Source organism: Theropithecus gelada, chromosome 2 (assembly GCF_003255815.1).
Source record: "Theropithecus gelada isolate Dixy chromosome 2, Tgel_1.0, whole genome shotgun sequence".
Lineage (NCBI taxonomy): Eukaryota > Metazoa > Chordata > Mammalia > Primates > Cercopithecidae > Theropithecus > Theropithecus gelada.
Genome location: NC_037669.1, coordinates 106,976,954 through 107,001,214, shown reverse-complemented (window position 1 = coordinate 107,001,214; position 24,261 = coordinate 106,976,954). Strand labels below are relative to the sequence as shown.

At 45.6% G+C, this 24,261-nt stretch overlaps 1 protein-coding gene across 1 annotated transcript in view; it reads right to left on the bottom strand.

Moving 5' to 3' along the window:
- Positions 1 to 23,797, bottom strand: part of KLHL6 (kelch like family member 6) — a 68,612-nt gene extending 44,815 nt beyond the window's left edge. The window contains exon 1 of the mRNA XM_025376199.1: positions 23,446 to 23,797. Coding sequence (XP_025231984.1) covers positions 23,446 to 23,738 — 293 coding nt within the window. The 5' untranslated portion in view covers positions 23,739 to 23,797. The remainder of the gene's footprint in view (positions 1 to 23,445) is intronic.
- Positions 23,798 to 24,261: the final 464 nt, after the last annotated feature.

Sequence of the window (24,261 nt, the reverse complement as noted above, 5' to 3'; positions counted from 1 at the left end):
TAATGCGATAACTTACATACTTTTTCTCATACTGTGTCTTCAAAGACCGTCTCTCATATAAATATATATATATATATATATATATATATATATATATATAGAGAGAGAGAGAGAGAGAGAGAGAGAGAGAGAGCCTCTCTCTATTGCCCAGGCTGGAGTGCAGTGGTGCAATCTTGGTTTGCTACAGCCTCTGCCTCCTGGGTTCAAGCGATTCTCCTGCCTCAGCCTCCTAAGTAGCTAGGACTACAGGCACCCGCCACCATGCCTGGCTACTTTTTGTATTTTTAACAGAGATGGGGTTTCACCATGTTGGTCAGGCTGGTCTCGAACTCCTGACCTCATGATCCGCCCGCCTCGGCCTCCCAAAGTGCTAGGATTGCAGGCGTGAGCCAATGCACCCAGCCTCATGTATATTTTATACTTAAAGCATCTCAGTGCAGACTAGGCACAATTCAAATGCCCAACAGCCACATGTGGCTAGTAGCTACCATATTAGACAGCACAGTTCTTGCCATCAGTTCTGAACTCAGGTGTTGGGGTCACCCAGACCTACAGTCATCTCAGGAAGCAAAGCAAATGTCACCCGTATGAATGTCATATAAATAAATATATGGGAAACAGGAAATTCAGCAGGACAGGGTGGGCAGTGATCATGGGGTCAAATAAGCTTCACATAATTGAGGCAACACATCTCTAGAGATCCAGCAACATGACATTTAGAAATGTTATTTCACCTGGACTGTGACTTTAAGATAGTGAGAGGTTAATTTGGTTGAATCTGTATAATCAAGTCTACAGGAGGGATGTTCCAATGGTCTAAGTCAATGCTTTGCACTCCGAGGAGCACCTAAATGAAGTCAATGTGTTTCCCATCTGACTTATTACTGGGGTCTCTAGGGTCATCCAGACTCTTAATTGGACTGTCACTCCTAGCCACGGTTTCCGAATTCTTTTTGAGACGGAGTCTCGCTCTGTCTCCCAGGCTGGAGTGCAGTGGCGCGATCTCGGCTCACTGCAAGCTCTACTTCCCGGGTTCACGCCATTTTCCTGCCTCAGCCTCCCGAGTAGCTGGGACTACAGGCGCCCGCCACCAAGCCCAGCTAATTTTTTGTATTTTTAGTAGAGATGGGGTTTCACCCTGTTAGCCAGGATGGTCTCGATCTCCTGACCTCATGATCCACCTGCCTCAGCCTCTCAAAGTGCCAGGATTACAGGCGTCGGCCACTGTGCCCGGCCCCGAATTCTTGTTTGGAATCACAGTCACTTGATATCATGCTGCCCCAGCTCAGCCCACACCTGACCGGGCATCTGGATTCCCCAGAAGCAGACCTCCTGTGCTAGTGACGTAAGGGAGCAGGGGAGCAAGACAAGGTGGGGAGGACGCCCAGGAAGACAAGAGTCATGCAGAAAGTGTCTTCAGCCTGATCCCACAGGGACCTCTGGAAAAGACACTTCTGAGTTGTCCTACCAGGAGGCAAGGGCCGTGATACTCTCTGGCCGCCCTGACTGTCTTTGGTTACAGGCCCTCCACGAGAAGGTAAATTCTCCAGCACGTCTGGCTTTGTGTGTGTGTGAGTTTGCATGTGCACAAGCAAAGGGACTTCCAGGAGCCTGGGGAGGGCAGGGGAAAAAGAGCGGCCACCTGACTGTTGGCAGGCAGAGGAGGGACTGGTGTCTAGTCTGGGCTCTGATGCTCACTCATTGTGTGACTTAGTACAAGTGAGTGAACCTCAGCTTCCTCACCTGTAAAATGGTGTAATAATAGTCCCCATCTCGGTGAGCTGCACAGAAGTATAAGTAAGATGAAGTACACCAAGGCATTAGCACGATACCTGGAACCTCATCAGCATTCAATTGGGGGAGGTATTTTGGACCAGATCAGAGGAATCTTGGCAGGTTGGTGGGAGACACGAAGGGGTAAGTGGACCAAGCACCACACTGACACACAACCATTATCTCATCGGCATTTGGCCGGGTGTGTATCAGGTAACTGCGTGATACACACTGTGTGCTGCACTGCTGTGGACCATCCATCCAGAGGAAGCATAGGGCTAGCGCTGTGTACAGATCGGCCCAAACACCTCAGCTCAGTTCATGGGAGAGAAAGAAAGTGCCCTCAAGACAGTGTCCTTCTCCCCAGGGATCTTTTTACCAGCCTTGACTCCCCAAGTTCCAGCATTTCTCTGTCTCCTTTGAAATATTTTCACGAATTTTCTGCCACTTAAATACACTCCCTTGGCCATGGCCACCATGCTGAACATGGATAAGATGAAACTAAGGGAAAATCTACATATTCCTCATAGACTGAACTCCCAGGCCTCCTGCTGCTCCCCCAGGAGATCTATGGACACACTTGGGCAAAGCTTGGTCCCCATGGGTTGGCAGCAATAGAATGGGGACAAGAACCTAGGGCTTCAGGCTCTGAATCAGGAGCTCAGCAGTGCACGAAAACCAAGAAAATCAGCAGGAGTTCAAGGCATTTTTGGGGGGTCAACTCAGTGTCAGCGCTCAGTGGACCAGCCTGAACTTTGCTCTCTGAGAACACAGCTGAGTTGGTTGCTGACAACTTACCCCGTGGCATACATGCAAGATATTGTGTAATAAAAACACTCTCTAGAAAGACACTGACCAACTCTCATGAGATTGTTGTAAAACAGAGGTAGCTGGGAGGATCCTCATTTTACAGCAGAAACAATCTCACAGCAGTGTACCAGTTGCCCAATACTTGGGCGGTGAGTCAGTGCCGACCCCAAAATAGAGCCTGACCCAGCAAGCTTGTCTCCCACAACAGTCATGAAAATATTCACAGGCCCAAGAATCTCCCAGCATGAAGTCGGGCCATGCCTCAAACACTGCCTGGCTGCACGCCTCTGTAGTCTCCACCACGATTCTGCACCTCAGGTCTCTGCCAAACATCGCCTTCTCAGAGATGCTCTCCCCGGCAATCCCCCGAATCTAAAATCGCCACTCCTTTACCTCTTCACTTCCTTTATTTTTCTTCATAGCTCTGCACATCCTGAAATTAGATTACCTATTTGCTAACTATTGTCACCCCATAGCACGCCAGCTGAGTGAGGGTGTGCCATGCTCAGCAATGTATCTAAGGGCCAGAGCAGTGCCACCACCAAGTAGGGATGGTCCCTAGAGAAAGTGAATGAATGAATGAATGAATGAATCAACCAACTTGGCCTTCCTAGTCCCTTTGCACTTGCTTTTGACAGGAATCTGTACCTCCAAGAATTATCAAACATCCCTGGAGGATGAGGCCCTCCACCGCCACTAGGGAACTCCCATCACACTCCTGAGTCCAGGGCCTAGAGCTTGAAGAGGACACTCAAGCATTTGACTTACCTGCACTACTTCAATGCGTTCTGCAAGCTCCTGTAGTTACTAAACTTCACCAACTCAGAATATTTCACCCAGCCCAGCTCCATTATAGCTGACCCCTTCCCTAGAACTCCAGACCTCTGAACTCTCTGCCTCCTGTAACCCTAATTCTAACCCTATAAACAAATACCCACCCCATAACCCCCACTATGTCACTCCTACACCAGCTGCACCCCTGTCTGCCCCCTGTTCTGTCCTTCCTCTGATTTCTTCACCATCCCCGTTTATACCAGGAATGAACTCCCCTGTTTCACTGAGATATTCTGTGTTGGGGTGGCTTCAACATTAGTTGCAAAATGAGTTAAATTCTACTTAAGAATACAATGTCCATATGTATACAATCTGTTTAAAAGTTTTTTAAAGTATTCAGCATGTACTACACAATGAACACTATTGTTAAGAAAGGATTATTGGATATAAACACAATGAAGTCAGTCAAAGGGGGTTCCATTGCAAAGAAAGCAGGGAGTCAGCAGATGGAAGCGTGACCTAGCATGACATGGCATCTCTCTCTATGGTCCCCAGCACCACTTAGTTCAAGACACCAAAACCTGAGCCAATACTAACCAAGGGAAGCCCATAAACACTCAGCTCTGCCCTGTTTCTGAGCTCGAGCTGTCCCCTAAGTTTTATCATATGGACCCTGTCTCAATGCTAAAGTCCTGCTTACATCCTTGGCCTCAGATACTCCAGCCTCAAGAGGTGGATCTCAAAGTGTGTTCCCTGAACAAGCTGCATCAGAACCTTTGGGTGCTTATTCAGAATGCAGAATCCTGTACCCCACCTACCTTAGACTTAGTGAAGCCAAATCTCTAGCAGTAGGGCTGGAGGTATGTATTTAATTAGGTGTCCCTAGCTCTGACCCATAATTCCTTTGCAAAACAAACTTTGAGAACCTCTGCCCTAGAAAGAGGTCACTCCTACTTCTCAACACAGGCCTCCTCCTGAGAAGGAGATTGAACAAAGGTCAAGGTCATGGAAACAATCGGCCATAGTGCTGGGAAAGATATGTTTCTGGAAAGTCCTCCCTCACTATGGATCCTTCCTTTCATCTTCTGAGACACAGCCTTCCTAGAATTCCATGAGGCCTACGGCTACCTCCTGAATCGGGTGGCAGTCTCATTCTTTTGCCAGCTTTGCTCCAAACTGACAGAGGAGCTGGAAGCCTAGAGTTGCCCCAACTTGACTCTAAGCATCAGCAGTCCTCAAAAGAACTCCCTTCTGTGGGCCAGGCGCTGTGGCCCATGCCTGTAATCCCAGCACTTTGGGAGGCCGAGGCGGGCAGATCGCAAGGTCAGGAGTTCGAGACCAGCCTGACCAACATAGTGAAACTCCGTTTCTACTAAAAATACAAAAAATTAGCCAGGTGTGGTGCCTGTAATCTCAGCTACTTGGGAGGCTGAGGCAGGAGAATTGCTTGAACCCGGGAGGCAGAGGTTATAGTGAGCCAAGGTCACACCACTGCACTCTAGCCTGGGCAACAGTGTGAGACTCCATTTCAAAAAAAAAAAAAGAACTCCCTTCTGCCAAGCTTCCGGTCCTAGAAGCGCACTCCTCAAGGACACTGCCCATGGCCCCTATGGAGATGAAAACTGTAGCCATGTTCCTAGGGAAGCAAAATCCTTCTAAGTCCCACCAGACCGTTACTGATGCCTCAGCCTGCCATGAAACTCAGCCATTCAAGTTTATGACAGAAAGAAGGGCTTGCTCTGTCTGCAAGATCAGACAAGATAGAACATCAATTACAACAAATACTTGTGGTCAGGCTTTAGTGACGATACTGTCACAAAGATACAATGGACAGTTTTTGTTTTGTCTGCCCAACTTACTCCTGTCTCTTTTAGTAGGAGCACCCAGATCTTCCACTGGGAATCACCCCTCCTCCAATATCAGGCTGAGAGATATGGGTGAAGCTAGGCTCACCTCTTAGACCAGTGGTGAGCACCGTTCAAGTCCTATTTACGTGCCCCAAGCCACAGTGATTGGTTCAGGGATGGGAATAGGAAGAAGTCATTTCAATTGGAGCCAATTCCAGAACTTTCTTTGGAATTACTGAGAAAGAGAAGCTGTCTCCTCCCACCAGAATTGCTGAGCTGGTGGAAATGAAAGTTTGGAGATGCTGGCTACCTGCTTGTCCTCATGTGTGAAGACATTCCCTGAGAGAGAAACCCACACAGAGGAAAGCGGAACTAAGAAGGAGAAACTGAGTCGTGGTAACATTACTTTGGGCACAAGGACCCAACTATACCTGAAACCATTACCCCAGACTTTTTTTTAATTCCATGAGCAAACAAATTCTTTTTTCTCCCTTTATACTTGGACCAGTTTGAGCTGAATGTCTGTCGCTTGCAGGGTGGAGTGATACAATCGGACAAAAGAAACCCTAGCGATTCTCTGAATTGGAACTCCAGGTCCGTTTTTGTTGTTTGTTTGTTTTGAGACAAGATCTTTCTGTTGCCCAGGCTGGCCTCAAACTCCTGGCCTCAAGCAATCCTCCCACCTCAGCCGCCGAAGTAGCTGAGATTGCAGGCACACGCCACCACACCCAGTCCCATTGATGATTACCGTAAGCCCTCCTACCTGAGAGTTTAACTTACAAAACATGGGGGTTATTCTTTACCTTCTTTTGCTTTTGTTTTTACGCATCTTCCACCTCCTTCCTGAAGATGAAACCTGGCTTCCCCTAACAAAACCCCACTTCCCTCCCAACCGAACGAGGTCGGCTGAGATTCTCACTTCCCCTCTTGGCGTGGAGCAGGGTCCCCATTTGTGCTCACCATCCACCGCCACATCTCGACCAGGCTATTGCCCAGAGACTGCACGTCACCCTCTTTTCCCGAACACTTTCCAGTCCCACCTCCAGGACTCTGTGGCTTCCCTGTGACCATGTCATTGTTCAGAAGTCAGCCTCTGCTTAAAGATTTTTTCCTGAGCCTTCCCTGGTTCTAACCACTTAGAAATTGGCGAGTTGGCACTGGTCCCAATCTTCACCCCAAGGTATTCAAATGCTAGGGCTCCTCCAGTCATAAAAGTTATCCCTTGTGACAGGCAAAGATGATCATACGTGCGTTCTAGGATGCTCCCTCTGCCAGCTGCCACAGAGGAATCTGGACTGCCAGGCCTGTCCCTTGGACTTTCATGACACAGAATCCAGAGGGAAAGGGACAGAAGACAGGAGCTCCTCCAGCTGAGGATGGGGAGCAGTTATGAATCTAGACATGAAGGAGGAGCTGCCACAGTTGGGCTACACGCAGGAGTGCACAGGCCAGGCTTGACTGGAGCTAAAATCCAGTGCCCCCTACACCTGCCAAGCCTTGTGCACTAATGTGGATTGCAACCCCCAGAAAGGGGCCCCCATTTCTAATTGGTCCTCCCAGGTAACTTATTTACATTCAAAGGAAGAAGCTGGGTGTGGTGGCACACGCCTGTAGTCCCAGCCACTTGGGAGGCCCAGGCAGGAGGATCACTTGAGGCTACGAGTTCAAGTCCAGCCTGGGCAACATAGCAAGACTCTAAAAAACACAAAACAAAAACAAAAAAACAATCAAAGGAAGGCACCCTAAAAGCCAGCAGTGGTCTTTATCAGAGACATGGATAAGAGAGGGGAACATATTTTAATAACAGCTGTGGCTGTGTCTCCAAGGTGTTCAAAAATTGCAAGTTCAGAACTTGAGTTGTTTTGTTTCTGAGCTTTGCTCTAAAATGAGATAGCCCAGACAGGCGAAGGGTTGATAAGGTTAGACCACTTTCTCTTTCTCTTTACAATCTTGAGGCTCAGAACTGGCCCTCGGCAAAGAGTGGAGTCAGTTCGCTTTGTGTTCCAGCCCTCCTAACCTCACTTCCCCCTACCCTTCCCTGCTGGGCAGTGCTGCCTCTCCCTCGTGCTCTCTGTGGCCTGGCTGCCCTGCGGGACCGCAGAGAGGACTGTGAATGTTGCTGGAGGCCTTCTCCCCATCCACACTGCCTACACCTTAGTTCCAACCCTCATCTCCTCTCACTGCAGTTTCTTGCAACTTACCTGAGGGTCTGCCTGGATTGATGGGACCCTCCATACCCACAGTGCAAAGGATTATTTTAATGGAGATCTTGGATCACATCTCTTTTCTGCTTAAAGACTCTTCCATGGCTTCCCACTGTCTGTAAGTCATGTTTCAAACTCCTCAGCTTCACCCAGCAAAACCTTTCCCGGTCTGACCATGCCTATCTCTCGCCCTTATTGGCCTATGCATGTCCTTTATTCCAACCTACTTTTCTACCTGTGGTTACACTGCGTGACACCTTCCCAGATGTGTTTCTCTTTGCCTCGAATGTTCCTCTCTTTTCCTTTCTCCCCTCTGGCCCCTTCTGGCCAATGCCTACTCATCCTTCAAAACTCCGTTCAGATATCACCTCTGCCAGGAAGACTTCTCAGACTGCTCTTTCTTCAGTCTGATTCAGTGCCCTTCTGTATGCTCCTATAGCTCCCATACAGCAAACCTCCCATGGCCCCTGTGCTGAGCTCCACCATAACCCCTGTGCAGAGCTCCATCATAGCGCTTATCGTCCTGTACAGTAAACATCAATTTACTTATCTCTCTGTCCTAATTAGATTATGACTTCCAGGTCAAGCAGGAACCATAATTTATTCATCTTTGTAAACTCTGTGCCTGCCACAGAGTAGGCACTTAATAAATTTGTGTCAAATGGATGGATACATGGATGGATGGATGGATGGATGGATGGATGGATGGATGGATGGATGGACGGACGGATGGACGGATGGATGGAAATTCCCTAAACTCACTCAGCACTGTAGTTCTGAAAGTTTAGCATTTTGCATTCCTTCCCCTCCAGGTATTTTCACATTAAGAGAGATAATACTGGCCAGGCATGGTGGCTCAAGCCTGTAATCCCAGCACTTTGGGAGGCCGAGACAGGCAGATCATCTGAGGTCAGGAGTTCAAGACCAGCCTGGCCAATATGGCGAAACCCCGTCTCTACTAAAAATACAAAAACTATCTTGGTGTGGTGACCTGTAATCCCAGCTACTCGGGAGGCTGAGGCAGGAGAATAGCTTGAACCCAGAAGATGGAGGTTGCAGTGAGCCAAGATCGCACCACTACACTCCAGCCTGGGTGACAGAGCGAGACTCCATTTCAAAAAAAAAAAAAAGAGAGAGAGAGAGAGATAATACTATGCAATGTTCCTTAACTGAAAGCCTGCTAATCATCGGTGGTACACTGGAGGAGCATGGGAGGAATGAGGATTTTCATAGCAGTTACTAAGAATTCTCTCCCCCTCCATCTCCAGGCCAATCTGCTAATGAGACAGGCATCATCTGCCAACCCAGCCTGCTATCCTGAGTTCTAAAGACACTGCTAGTCACCTGACACTTTCCTAACTTTCCCTAATCTCTGTTCTCTTCTGTCCTATTTTTTTTGTGTTGTGTTCGCTATACACAATAATACAATAAATTTCCACCTTCCAGGAGTTATCCACCAGGCCTCTACTTCTCCCATAATTCCCCCAACACCAAAACGCCCTTGACACTCAGCCCTCTATAAACCTGAGCTTACTCTACAAGACACATGATCTTTTCAATCCAATAAGGTCTTACTTGACTCTGGACCTGAATCATTATATGCAAACCTGCTGAGTGTCTATTATTTATTATAGATCCCAGAGCATCTCTTCAGAAAGGGCTGTGATGCAACCTCTTAGTTTTGGTTTGATTGTGTTTTAAAGCCATAGCACGAGGCCGGGCACGGTAGCTCACGCCTGTAATCCCAGCACTTTGGGAGGCCGAGGCAGGCGAATCACCTGAGATCAAGAGTTTGAGACCAGCCTGGCCAACATGGTGAAACCCCATCTCTACTAAAAATACAAAATTAGCCGGGCATAGTGGCACCCGCTTGCAGTCCCAGCTACTCGGGAGGCTGAGGCAGGAGAATCGCTTGAACCTGGGAGGTAGAGTTTGCAGCGAGCTGAGATCAGGCCATTGCACTCCAGCCTGGGTGACAAGAGTGAAACTCAGTCTCAAGAAAAAAAAAAAAGCCATAGCAGTATCAGCACTCTTGTAATTATTGTGACCTTAAAGTTTTCCATAGAAGTTAAATACAATAAAAGAATGCTGGCCTTTACAGCTGGCAGAGGACTTGTAGGTTGCCTAAATGATACTCTTTCACAGCAAAGGAGACTTATCTTTATACGAGATGGCCCCACCAAAAGAATTTAAGAAGGCTTTTACAAAAGAAGCAGAAGTATCATAAAACACAAAACAGTAACAATAAAAATAAGAAGACAAGAATTAAGGAATTAAAGTGGAAGGAGAATATATCACTGAAACCAAGGCTAAGGAAAGTTAACCCACGGAGCTTCCTGACAACCACAGCAAAGGCAAAAGTACGACAAATTGCCTAATAAGAAAGTAAAGCAATGTTCATTATTCCTCTTTAGAGGACTTTATTTTTCCCTTTGTCCAGCATCTCTCCATATCGGGAAATTCTCTTCTCCCCACCCAGGCCCCAAATCATGTGGCTCAGGCGGGAGCTCTCACATCAATACAGACCTCTCCACCTTTCTGTCTTCTGCTTGTCTATCTGTCTGTCTCTCTCTCTCTCTCTCTCTCTCTCACACACACACACACACACACGCATGCACACACAGCTCTTTGGCCAAGGGTGGACTCCTAACCTAGGCTGGGCTGATCATTGTGCCCCACCTCCCTGGCACAGTGATTAGCCTAGGAATGGGTAACTGAATGGAGCTGAGCCAATCAGAGTCTTTCCCAGGGGTTTTTCAAGCCACAGGTAGAGAAAGTCCCTCATTTTCCCTCTAGAGCCAAGGCTAGGAGTCTCATAGCAACCGACAGGCAAACCCCCAACAGTGTGGCAGAAGTCAACCTGAGAAATCCAACCTGAGAAAGAAGCAAAGTGAGGGGTGGAGAAAGAGCACCAGCGCTGCGTGCAAGGGCCTGGTTCCCCTTCTCCCTGGGCTCTGCTGCACCCCAGCCCTCCTATGATTTGATAATGTGACCAAATACTTTTCTCTTTGCCTAAGCTGATTGACTTGATTTCCTATCCCTTGAAACGAAAAGACTGCTCACCAATAAAGGAACATGGAGCAGCACAAATGGATGCTGAGCTCATGGCAGTTTTACCAAAAGCACAAAGGCTCTGCATGTGGCCAGCTCTTCTCGTGGACTGTTTGGTGTTTACCATGTTAGATCCTTGTCCTGAAAAAACATTTTCATGGAGAGACAGTTGCATATCCGTGGGTTTGATGCAGGGATAGAGCTTACAACTTGAGCTACGACTGATGAAAATATTTCTCTGTTGTGTTTTAGTTGGGAAGGTTTTTACAAAGCCTGGCATGGAAGATTATTTAAAATTGAAGAATAGATTTTCTAATCTTGATTGAAATAAGATCCACATGCTGTAGACACCAGGGGTAGGGGTGACAGAGATGACACTTCCATGAAAAATCAAAGGACCTGATCGCACTACTGCCCTGGTGCAGAACGCCCCCTCTCCCCACTCCCAGTGCAAAAAAAAAAAAAAAAAAGGACTGCAAGAGTCACATTGTATGCATGGCACATCTATATGCAGGTGGTCACATGAGCGACTGCTTGAATCCAGAATATTCTGAGGCATTTTGGATTTTGTAACTGTTCCTTCCCATTTTTTCCTGTGATAGCCACATTTGATCATCTTTCCCTTTTCTAAAGTTGCACAATAGCTTCCCACCGAACTCTGTGAGGACTTCCTGCTCTGGCCAGGATGCTACTTATTCAGTGACTGGACCTGCAGGAGGAATATCCAAGTGTTTGTTCACTTCATGCATGTACAGGATGTCTGCTGAGTGCCAGCCATTGCAGTGGCATCAAGGAGAAGAATATGGTGGTCACTGCCTTCACATGGCTTGCATTTTCAACCTGCTTTTAGTCCACCCATGATGGATGATGCCTTCATGCATCCCCACAAGTGTACCCAGGACTACTCACAGTTTTGCAGGGAGCAGAGGAATGAAAGTGCTAATAATTACCTTCTTGCCTATTTGGGTCTCAGGATCCAGATCTCTGATGCCTTTGTGACAAGGGTCATGGAATCCCCTCATAACTGTGTAGTTTTCATGGTACTTTAACATCTCTTCTGCGCCTATTGCAGGCCTAGCGAATAGTTTTGAATTGGAAGCCAGTGACACTAAGAAGCCTGGACGGAGGAAAGCCTGCTTGGGTGGAGGCAGGACAAGCAGCAGCAGCCTCCAGCTTCCAGAGACAGCCCTGACAGCAGCACCAGTGGCTGCAGCTGTGCAGCTGTGGCCCCAGCATTGTACAACAGCAGGGAAGTACCCCCTACAGGAGTCCTGGGTGGCTTTGGGCTGTGGTCCCGGCCCCTGTCTGGCCTCCCTTGCACCTGTTTGTCTTCTGGGTTTGGTTCTCCAAACTTCTGTGGGGATTTTGTGAGTTCCTACTATCATTTACATAAATTTCTCTTCTCAAATAAGCTAGAGTTGATTTCTGTTTCTCAGAACCAAGAAATCTGACTTATTACCATGCATAAAGTGTTGGGGCAAATAAATTAATAAATGAATCCATTTTACTATTTGCATTTCACAACTTGCTGGGATCGGTAGACATAAATTGTTAGCCTCACTCTATTGTAGACATCGGTGTTGAGCCTCAGAGAAGCCAAACAATTCCAAGATTTACATAGTCAACAAGTGGCAGAGTCTGGACTGAAATCCCAGTGCCACAAATCTTTTTTTTTTTTTTTTTCTTCACAGAATCTCTTGCTCTGTCACCCAGGCTGGAATGCAGTGGCATGATCTCAGCTCTCTGCAACCTCTGCCTCCCGGGTTCAAGCGATTCTCCTGCCTCAGCCTCCCAAGTAGCTGGGATTACAGGCGCACAACACTGCACGCGGTTAATTTTTGCATCTTTTAGTAGAGAAGGGGTTTTGCCATGTTGGCCAGGCTGGTCTTGAACTCCTGATCTCAGGTGATCCACCAGCCTCAGCCTGCCAAAGTGCTGGGATTACAGGCATAAGCCATTGCACCCAGTACCATAAATTCTTTCCGCTATACCAAGTTTCTGGTTCTAGCCACAGTGATGTTTATTTTCAGAGCACACTATCTTTTCACCTTGCACACCCTGACCCTGCTTCCTTATTTCTTTTTTAACCCTTTGATCCAGACTGATGTCCTAAGGCATGCTGGGTCCTTGCTGCTACGGAGGCCTGTCACCTCAGCCCCCAGACATAAACTGGAATGAATGTTCCAACAGTATCCTGCCTGTGCATGTATGTATGAGCACAAGGAGGCTCCAATTTTTACATTTCCTCCTCATTTTCAGCTTATGTAGCCTACACTAGCAAAAGAGTCTTGGGGAGCTTAGGGGTCATAGGAAATGACCTGTTAGCCACATTTCTGTTCTCTATGACAAGGCCTGTTTTCAGTTTAGACATCATGGGGAAACCACTTCCCATTAAAATGAGCTCCCCCGAGGATGAAATGGACACCATGCTATCTACTTGACATTATGAAGATTGAATGAAATAAAAAGAATCCAGCAAAGTGCCTGAAAAAATGTTGGCCATCCATATTCCAAACTGAGAAAAAATGCTTAATACAAAGATTACCACATCACTTATAAAAACAAAATACTGGAAGCAATAAATGTCCACAGTGAGAGAAAGATTTTCATATTATGCCTCTGTTGAAACTGGTAGCAATATGATAAATAGTCATTATGAAAAGTATGGAGCACCGTAGGAAAAATATTATAATGAAAAGAGGGGGCAAAGCAAGATGCAAAATTGCATGTAAACTCTGGAAAGATATGCATGTGAGAAAAAGTAGACAAATAACACCGAAACGAAAACTGTTAACGTTATCAGAAAGCCTCATAATCCCTTACCCAAAAATCTGGAAGCCAGATGTGCTTTGCCGTGCAGAATTCTTTGGATATTAGCATATCTTAAATATTATATAGCACCTCCAGCACTCTTTAATCTAATGCATTAGTACTTCAGCAGTGAGTACACGAATGTCGCCCTAAGTGGAATAAATGAAGACTGAGGTCGGGAGCGGTGGCTCACGCCTGTAATCCCAGCACTTTGGGAGGCTGAGGCGGGCAGATCATTTGAGATTAGGAGTTCGAAACCAGCCTGGCCAATATGGTGAAACCCCGTCTCTACTAAAAATACAAAAATTAGCCGGGCATGGTGGTGGGCACTTGTAATCCCAGCTACTCAGGAGGCTGAGGCAGGAGAATCGCTTGAACCCGGGAGGTGGAGGTTGCAGTGAGTCGAGATCGTACCACTGAACTCCAGCCTGCGCAACAGAGCAAGACTCCATCTCAAAAAAAAAAAAAAAAAAAAATGGCTCTGTAAGTAACTTCACCTCAGTTCAGGACAGGTGCCCCGACCTGACAAGTGCCATTCAAATTGGATTTAGCCATGAAATAAGTTATGAAAAATTTTACATTCATCAGCACTTTGGGAATTTTGGAACTGCAGATAAGGGATTATAGATATACAATACTGAAATATTCACTATCATATTGGTTCTGATCCACAATGTTGGAAAATATTAAAAGTGGAACATATAGGGCCTGACCCTGGTGTTAAAATCATCGGCTTCACTTGAGTTCTCAAGTGTACCCACTGTGGCAACAGCAATCCTCAATGCATTTGCTATTAGCCAGATTTTTAATACAGACCTACATGCCTTAACTCATTTTTGTTTTTCTTGGCACTTATTCTCTTTTTTAAAAATTTTTTTAAATTTTACTTTAATTTCCAGGATACATGTGCAGAATGTACAGGTTTGTTATATAGGTATGCATGTGTCATGGTGGTTTGCTGCACCCATCAACCCATCATCTAGGTTTTAAGCCCTGAATGCATATTTGTCCTAATGCTCTCCTTCCCCTCGCTCCGCACCCACCGACAGGCCCTGGTGTGTGATGTTCCCCTCCCTGTGTCCATGTGTTCTCATTGTTCAACTCCCACTTATGAGTGAGAACATGCGGTGTTTGTTTTTCTGTCCCTGTGTTAGTTTGCTGAGAATGATGGTTTCCAGCTTCATCCATATCCCTGCAAAGGACATGATCTCATTCCTTTTTATGGCTGCATAGTATTCCACGGTGTATATGTGCTTGGCACTTATTCTATCACCTGGACTCGCTGACTCTTTTCTAACATCTTACCCCATTACGGAGAAAAAGCTCAGGATTACGACATCTACATGTGGCTTAAGAGTAGTCTCTTGCTCCACTTTTCTGCCATGAAGTAATTGGCTAATATGTAATAATGATTAACAAGTGCATAGATTGTGCTCACAATACCCTTCCCATTCCTGGCCTCATGCCTGATTTTTGTAGCTGGTGGGCAAAGTCCTCTCAACGTAGCCTCAAGGAACCAGACCTAGAGACGGGGTTACAAGACAGGAGCGAGAGTCCAGACAAAGATTCCAGGCAGCAGCACCAACAAAGGAGCTTGCTGTTGACTCAGCCTCAGCTTGGAAGCTTTTCTATGCATGTAGGAAGGGCCAGTCATGAGACAGGGCAGAGGAAAGCCTGATAACCCCTCCCCTCATCACTATGATTCCCCTCCCTCTGCCAACTCTGGGAATCACAGCATGGCTGCCCTCACAGGTCACTGTCACTTATAGAGTGTGCCATAATTTGCAGTGAGTTGGGCTTCCCAGATGGTGAGAACCAGTGGTTTAGATGGAGATCCGTTGGGAGACGGGGTTCTTGTGCACTATGCAATGACTTAGGTTTGGAGACATGCCCAAAAGCATTACACAAATGGCATTTTCTTAGTAGACTTCTAAAAAACATGAGTAGTCTTTTTTTTTTTTTGCTCTGTCACCAGGCTGGAGTGCAGTGGCAAGATCTTGGCTCACTGCAACCTCCACCTCCCACATTCAAGTGATTCTCCTGCCTTAGCCTCCCCAGTAGCTGAGACTACAGGTGCGTGCCACCATGCCCAGCTAATTTTTGTATTTTTTAGTAGAGATGACGTTTCACTATGTTGGCCAGGATGGTCTCAATCTCTTGACCTCATGATCTGCCCGCCTCAGTCTCCCAAAGTGTTGGGATTACAAGTGTGAGCCACCGCACCTGGCTGAGAAGTCTTATAAAATTTAAAAATACATTATAAATGTTAAATCAATGCTTCCCCAAATGTTTCTGCTGTGAAAATATTTGAATACCTTGATACTGGCTGTTTGACACTCAAATATATGTTATAGATGACTTTTTAAGCTTTATTATCCCTTTTACTTTACTCAGTGTCAGCTATACATTTTTTCCTAACTTCCTCATTCCACTCAAGACTTTAAATAAGCCCCGAAAGGGAAATACATTGTCTGAGTTACTAATGTAGCCCCTGTTTACAGCCACCAGGTTACATTTCTAGGTTGACATATTCCCACTCCATGGTCATCTGACACTACAAATACGTTGTTGAAACTGGTTTTTCTATGTGTGTGGTTGGGGTTTGGATCCGTTTGTGGCAGAGACAATAGGATAACGAGTGGCCAAACAGGTTTTCTCCCTCATATAAAAAAATGACACAAGCCATTGGTTTCATTGTCTCTCTAACAAAAATCTGAATTGTTACTGGGTAATAACAGCAATTTCTACAAACTTCCTCTGCATTTTCCTTGTTCTTTAGGGGAGTAGGTCTTTGCAAAAATCAGGGGTGATCACACACAAGAGAACAAGAAAGTAAGACCCAAGGAAATACTGAAAGGCACCAAGGCAAAGAGCTTAACACACTAGCGTTTGTGAATTTCTAATAGTAAAGTGAGCTCAATGTCCCATGACTACATTGCAAAGCCTTCACCCCACCCCATCCCACCCCAGCAACCATTTGGCTCTTTAGTGCTTGACTTTTTTTTTTTTTTTTTTTTTTTGAGGCAGAGTCTCACTTTACTCTGTTGCCCAGGCTGGAGTGCAGGGGCGTGATCTCAGCTCCCTGCAACCTCCGCCTCCCGGATTCAATAGATTCTCCTGCCTCAGCCTCCCGAGTAGCTGGGACTACAGGTGCATGCCACCACGCCTGGCTAATTTTTTTGTATTTTTAGTAGAGATGGGGTTTCACCATGTTAGTGCTTGATTCTTAAATATGAATAGATATCTAAAGACTACCAGATATTTAAGTATAGCCTCTAAAACAAAAGACAGAGGCCAGGTGTGGTGGCTCATGCCTGTAATCCTAGCACTTTGGGAGGCCGGGTCAGGAGGATGGTTTGAGCCCAGGAGTTTGAGACAATCTGGGCAACATAGGGAGCCCTTGTCTCTAGGAAATAAATAAATAAATAAATAAAATAGAATAAAAGAGACTAAACAAAGAGAAAAATACAGGGAAACAAACAGTAAACAAACAAACAAACACAGAAGAGTGGTTTTTAAAAAAATATAAACCTCAAAGAGATTAGGTGAAAATATGACCACATGAAACAAGAACAGGATGTTATAAAAAGGAAGCTTCATAAATAAAACAAGAAAAAAGTCTTGAAAGTTAAAAACTGAGATTCTCAACAGGTTGGAAGATAAAATTGAGAAAAATCTTCCAGAAAGTAAAACAGAAAGGTAAGAGGATGGACAACAGGAGAGAGAAGATGAGAAAGCTAGAGACTGTTCTAGAAGTCCACATCTACTGAGTAAGTGATCCAGAAATAGAGAACAAGGAAAATAGCGACCATGTAATTACCGGGGAGTAATATGAGGAAATATTTAGGATTAAAGGATGTGACTCTCCAGATTAAAAAGGTTCATCAAATGCATAGCAAAATGGTTGGAGTAAAACACACACACACACACACACACACACACACACACACATACACACAACCTCCAAGGCACATCATTGTGAAATATCAAAATGTTATTTAAAATCAAAGAAAGGCCAGGCGTGGCGGGTGGCTCACAGCTGTAATCCCAGCAATTTGGGAGGCCATGGTAGGTGGATCACCTGAAGTCAGGAGTTCGAGACCAGCCTGGCCAACATGGTGAAACCCCATCTCTACTTAAAAAAATACAAAAACTGGCCGGCGGCGGTGGCTCACGCCTGTACTCCCAGCACATTGGGAGGCCGAGGCGGGCAGATCATGAGGTCAGGAGATCGAGACCATCCTGGCTAACAGAATGAAACCCTGTCTCTATTAAAAATACAAAAAAATTAGCCGGGCGTGGTGGCGGGCGCCTGTAGTCCCAGCTACTCGGCAGGCTGAGGCAGGAGAATGGCGTGAACCTGGGAGGTGGAGCTTGCAATGAGCCGAGATCGCACCACCGCACTCCAGCCTGGGCGATTGAGTGAGACTCTGTCTCAAAAAAAAAATTAAAAAAAAAATTAGCCGGGCATCGTGGTACACGCCTGTGGTCCCAGCTACTTAGGGGCTGAGGTGGAAGAATTGCTTGAACTCAGGGAGGCTGCAGTGAGCCGTGATCAAGCCACTGCACTCCAGCCTGGGCAACAGACCGCGACCCTGTCTCAAAACAAAACAAAAATATATGCAAGGCCTTAAAAATAACTTCCTATGGGTGGGCGCGGTGGCTCACGCCTGTAATCCCAGCACTTTGGGAGGCCAAGACGGGTGGATCACGAGGTCAGGAGATCGAGACTCTCCTCACTGACAGGCTGAAACCCCGTCTCTACTAAAAATACAAAAAAAAAAAAAAAATTAGTCGGGCGTGGTGGCGGGCGCCTGTAGTCCCAACTACTCGACAGGCTGAGGCAGGAGAATGGCGTGAACCCAGAAGGCGGAGCTTGCAGTGAGCCGAGATGGTGCCACTGCACTCCAGCCTGGGCGACAGAGCAAGACTCCGTCTCAGAGAAGGAAGGAAGGGAGGGAGGGAGGGAGGGAGGGAGGGAGGGAGGGAGGAAGGAAGGAAGGAAGGAAGGAAGGAAGGAAGGAAGGAAGGAAGGAAGGAAGGAAGGAAGGAAGGAAGGAAGACTTTCCATGCACTCTTTCTTAGGAAGTTATTTTAGAATGTGCTCATCAGGGTAAGAGGGTAAGAGGAAGATAGGGGTTGAAGAGAGAAGGCTCCATTCAGCATAGCAGACAGTCCCAGGGAATGATGGAGAAGCAGCTGAATCCTAGCCAGCCTGCAAATCCAGGGAACATACATAAGATGATACAAGGCAGGAAGATTCTGAGGAAATGGAACTGGTAGATTCTTTGATGCACTGGATCACATGAAAGGTTTTTGTAAGGCTGTGAGCAAAAGACACGCCAAAAACAAAGCAAATGAAAAAATGAGTGAATTAATAACTTCAGGAAAGACAAAAAGGTTTACAAGAAAGGAAATGCTATCATTGAGCAATTTGGCTCAACAGAGAACAAGATTTTCATGAACATAATAATGTAAACTCTTGTTGTGATAACATTATGTTGAAAGATTACAGGGAAGGAAAGCATATGGTAAGAGGGTTAGGTAGAGATACTAAATCCTTATTTGAAATCAGTAAATGATGTCTAACACAGAAAAATCAAGAAAGAGCAGCATAAGTGTATTTTGCAGAAATATAGAGCTAGTGCCAGAAGAAACAAATAGAAATTGAAAATGGTATCCTTTGGCGCATGAGACAGGGTGGAGGAGGAAAGAGGAATTTTTGTTTTTCATTATAAGCCTTTAAATACTATTTAATGCTTTGTTTACTATTTGCATATCTTTAATAAAAAGTAAGATTTAATTATTTAAAAAATACATGAAAAACAGAAAGGCAGTGAAGAGACAATTCACTAAAAAAAGAACTGCAGATGCCCCCTAAATTTATGAAGAGATGTTTGATCTTATTAAAAATAAGAAAAATGTAAATTAAAGCTAAATTGAGATATTCTTTCTCATTTATCAGATTGGTAAAAATTCAACAGTTGGATGACACCCTCTTTTGGTGATGCCGTGGGGGAATGCAACATGATTCAACCCCGATCAAGGAGAAGTTGCAATAACCGCTAAGACTGCAGATACATTTGACTCAGCAAACCCCCTTTAAGAAATGTGTATGAAACAGCCAACAGACACATGAAAAAATGCTCATCATCACTGGCCATCAGAGAAATGCAAATCAAAACCACAATGAGATACCATCTCACACCAGTTAGAATGGCGATCATTAAAAAGTCAGGAAACAACAGGTGCTGGAGAGGATGTGGAGAAATAGGAACACTTTTACACTGTTGGTGGGATTGTAAACTAGTTCAACCATTATGGAAAACAGTATGGCGATTCCTCAAAGATCTAGAACTAGATGTACCATATGACCCAGCCATCCCACTACTGGGTATATACCCAAAGGATTATAAATCATGCTGCTATAAAGACACATGCACACGTATGTTTATTGTGGCACTATTCACAATAGCAAAGACTTAGAATCAACCCAAATGTCCATCAGTGACAGACTGGATTAAGAAAATGTGGCACATATACACCATGGAATACTATGCAGCCATAAAAAAGGATGAGTTTGTGTCCTTTGTAGGGACATGGATGCAGCTGGAAACCATCATTCTTAGCAAACTATCACAAGAACAGAAAACCAAACACCGCATGTTCTCACTCATAGGTGGGAACTGAACAATGAGATCACTTGGACTCGGGAAGGGGAACCTCACACACCGGGGCCTATCATGGGGAGTGGGGAGGGGGGAGGGATTGCATTGGGAGTTATACCTGATGTAAATGATGAGTTGATGGGTGCTGACGAGTTGATGGGTGCAGCATACCAACAAGGCACAAGTATACATATGTAACAAACCTGCACGTTATGCACATGTACCCTAGAACTTAAAGTATAATAATAATAATAATAAATTTTTTAAAAAAAGAAATGTGTATGAAAAAAAACCCATGTTTCAGGTTATTCCTTACAACTTTGTTTGTGATAGCAAAATGTGAATTAGAAATGGTCCAAATGTCTGTCCATAGGGTACTGTTTAATAAACTATTGTCGATCCCTTAGTGAAAAGTATTTATTTTCTCAATGAGTAAAGGAAAAAAAATGACATAATTTTACAACCAGCTTCCAGGCCCTCGGAAGCACAGAGCGCTGTGTTGAAAGCCTCCCAGACTGGCTGGGCGCAGTGGCTCACGCCTGTAATCCCAGCACTTTGGGAGGCCGAGGTGGGCAGATCACAAGGTCAGGAGATTGAGTCCATCCTGGCTAACATGGTGAAACCCCGTTTCTACTAAAAATACAAAAAACTAGCCGGGTGTGGCAGCAGGTGCCTGTAGTCCCAGCTACTTGGGAGGCTGAGGCAGGAGAATGGCGTGAACCCGAGAGGTGGAGTTTGCAGTGAGCAGAGATTGTGCCACTGCACTCCAGCCGGAGCAACAGAGCAAGACTCCGTCTCAAGAAAAAAAAGACTCCAAGACAGAGAGACTCTCTGACCTCCCTAAACCTGAGCGTAAAAAGAACCCCTTCGAAACCTTAGACGTAAAGCGAGAGAGGCAGTGAGACCATGTCAGATTTAACATCAGCCCTAGGTCTAAATCCCAGTTTGGCTACTTTTTATTCGCCGTGACACTCTAGACTTTGGTTCCTCATCGGTAGGCTGGGGATAGGACTCCCTGCCTTGTCAGGTCGCTGTGAGGGTGGAGTGGATGAGAGTGTGTGATACGGAAGCTACAAGGCCTGGCCCACAGTAAGCGCTCCACAAACAGGAGTTGATATGAATAGTAGCACCGGAAAAAAGAATCCTGTCTCCAGGACAGTATTCATTGTAGAAGGAAAGTCATGTTGGAAATCCCAAGAGAAGAAGGAAAAGTCACTGCTCTGAAGAGAAGAATTGAAGGAATTTCCTCTCATGACTAGGCAGCTTTGGGAGAGGCTCTGTATACACAGTCAGATGCCTACGCCCTCATGTTCTCCAGCTTCTCATTGCCATCGCCTCCTCTGATGACCGGCAGAGACCTTCCCTAAGCATCCTAGATCAGCAGGACTGGAAGGACCCGAGCCCAAATTCCCATTTAGGATGAGAAACCCAAAGACCAGAGAAGACCAGTGATCAACTCAAGGGCACACAGCCAGCGGGCTTGGTCCACAGCCAGGCGCACCCACTAACAAAACTGCTTCCAGGTACGCATTTTATGATAGCAAGGGATACAAAAGGATAAACCTAAATGTGCATCCCCAGGGCATTGAGCTAACTTGACTTTACTCACTCCTGAGAGGGGCTGCAGTCAACGTGAAAGCAGGTGATCAAGGTTGGTGGAGAAAGTAATGTGTTTATATCAACCCATTTTGATGTCTGTGTTACACTTACATTTTACACACTTCCCGTGGAATGAAGCCCCAAACCTAGTGGCAGCTTGCATTGCAGTAACAAGGATTTTTAGAACATACCCAATCCCTGCTCCAGCACTGACCAGATATGTAATGCTGAGTTTTCATTTCCTCATCTGTGAAAGGAGATATCAGCCACCTTCATCATGCCGTTACAAAAATAAAATCAGATAACTGTGTCTGTCTGGCGCACAACAGCCACTACTTCTCTCAAACCCAGATATCCCCTTGTCTTATCGACACAGGAGACCTAATGAGTCCCACAGCAACCTGCTGATCCTGCTCTATTAATTACAAAGAAAGGTTTTCCCCCAAGCACCTCGAGAGAGAAAGAAAGAAAGAAAGAAAGAAAAAAGAAAGAAAGAAAGAAAGAAAGAAAGAAAGAAAGAAAGAAAGAAAGAAAGAAAGAAAGAAAGAAAGGACCTTCCATAATGCTTTCACAGGTTAATCGTTTTCAATTTCCTCAGCCAGAATCAAAAGTTAAGAAGAGTCTCATTAAGAAGAATTCTAAGGGTATTTCTTTTCAAGTTCCCAAATACCTTCTTCATTATCCACATTGCCCTTGCAAGCTGGTTCCCCCATGTCCATGCTGATATGGAGAACACCGAGTCCAGATGTATTCACTGGGTTCCCGGCACTATACAATTCCTACCCCAGGGACGTGCTCATGGGAAACACTCAATGAGTCATCCTTATCTGAACCAAGCAAAATCAGGAAAAGAATTCCAAGAAAGATATATTGAGCATCTATTTACTATATGCTAGACACTGTATAAGACCCTTTTCACGCTCTTGTTTAATTATGACAACTCTGAAAGGTGATCATCGTTGTCCTCACCTTACAGATGACAAAACAGACATTCAGAGCACTTTGTGATTTGCCTAAAGTTTCACTGTCGAGAAGGAGCCAGGTCTCCTGACTTCAGGTCTTCCCACTATGAGACCACCAGTTTATTGTAACTAGAGGCCTCTCCCCTCTAAAGCATCTTTGTAACTGCTTTCCCTTTCCCCACACTGCTTACACACACAGAAGCCCCTAATTTGTAACAAGTCATTTGATAACTCCAAAAGAGGGGCCACATCCTTTTTCTCTATGTCTGTTGATTAACAAAGACAACATTATATTTCCAACACATTAGTCAGACCAAGGGGGAAAAAAATCCCATGACTAGAGTAAATTTCCATCCTTTGGAACAAGGACATATACACAGAAGGTTTACTATAGAACGTAAACATTGCTTTTAAATGATGCCAATCTGTCTTTTAATGTGGCCTAAATCCTAAAATGTAAAGTGTGATAAACCAGGCACAGCATCTCACACCTGTAATCCCAGCACTTTGGGAGACTGAGGCAGGTGGATCATCTGAGGTCGGGAGTTCAAGACCAACCTGAACAACATGGAGAAATCCCATCTCTACTAAAAATACAAAATTAGCTGGGTGTGGTGGCGCATGCCTGTAACCCCGGGTACTCAGGAGGCTGAGGCAGGAGAATCGCTTGAACCCGGGAGGCGGAGGTTGCAGTGAACCGAGATTGCGCCATTGCACTCTAGCCTGGGCAACAAGAGCGAAACTCCATCTCAAAAATAAATGAATAAATAAATAAATAAATAAAGCGTGATAGTGTCCTTTCTTCTATTTTAAGTAGACACACAAGCCTTAATATATATGAAAACTGTAAACATCAAGGCCAACTCTTTAAGATTGGACTCTCACACTAACACACCTCTTCCTTGCAACTTGCACCCAATTTGAGTCTGGTCCTAGGCATGCTGACCTGAAATAGTTGCTGGCCGCGGCAAGTACCACGCGGTGGCAGGAGAATTCCTGAATGTCCACACACAAGATGACATCTGTCAGAGCGTTTTCCATTCGCAGGGTCTCCAGGCCATTCTGAAGAATTAAGGAGAGTCCCGCGTCGTCAAATTTGACCTTTTCCCCATTTAGGATCTCCACCAAGTCTCCTCTTTTCTGGGAGGGCTCATCTGTAGAAGGTGCCAGAGGCCCTTCCAAACTCTTCTCAACCACGTCACCCATGGTCCAGGCGCCCCTTTGTCCTGCCATCAACATCGAGACTGAAGGAGCGCCCAAGTGTCAGGCAGGCCCCATTGCAGAAGCTGAGCGGATTTCCTGTGCAGGGCCCTCCACTTATCACCAGCTGTCACACACACATAACAGGAAGTCTCGCACTTTCTCATCCTGTTACTACAAATGCCAGCAACTTCTATTCTTCTTCTTTCTGTGAATAATCACAGGGTTAGAAATTACTTAGAATAGGTGTGTGGGAGGGGGCTCTGGAAGAGGAGTGGCCTCTTAGAGTCCACTGTGAGTGCTGTGTGTTTATTTTGGTGCATCTCCCACTTCATATCCGTGAGCAGGAAGCCTCCGGTGGTGGCTATTACATTTGTACTCCTAATGCTATCAATAACCCGAGTCGTCAATGAGGGGATGGACAGGAGACATTCTATAATCCTCCCACTTCACCTTTGTACTTCTAGTGGCTCCATAACCCAAGTCGTCAATGAGGGGATGGACAGGAGACAGTCTATAGTCCTCCCACTTCCTCCTCCCAGGCGTCTGAGATCCCACAACG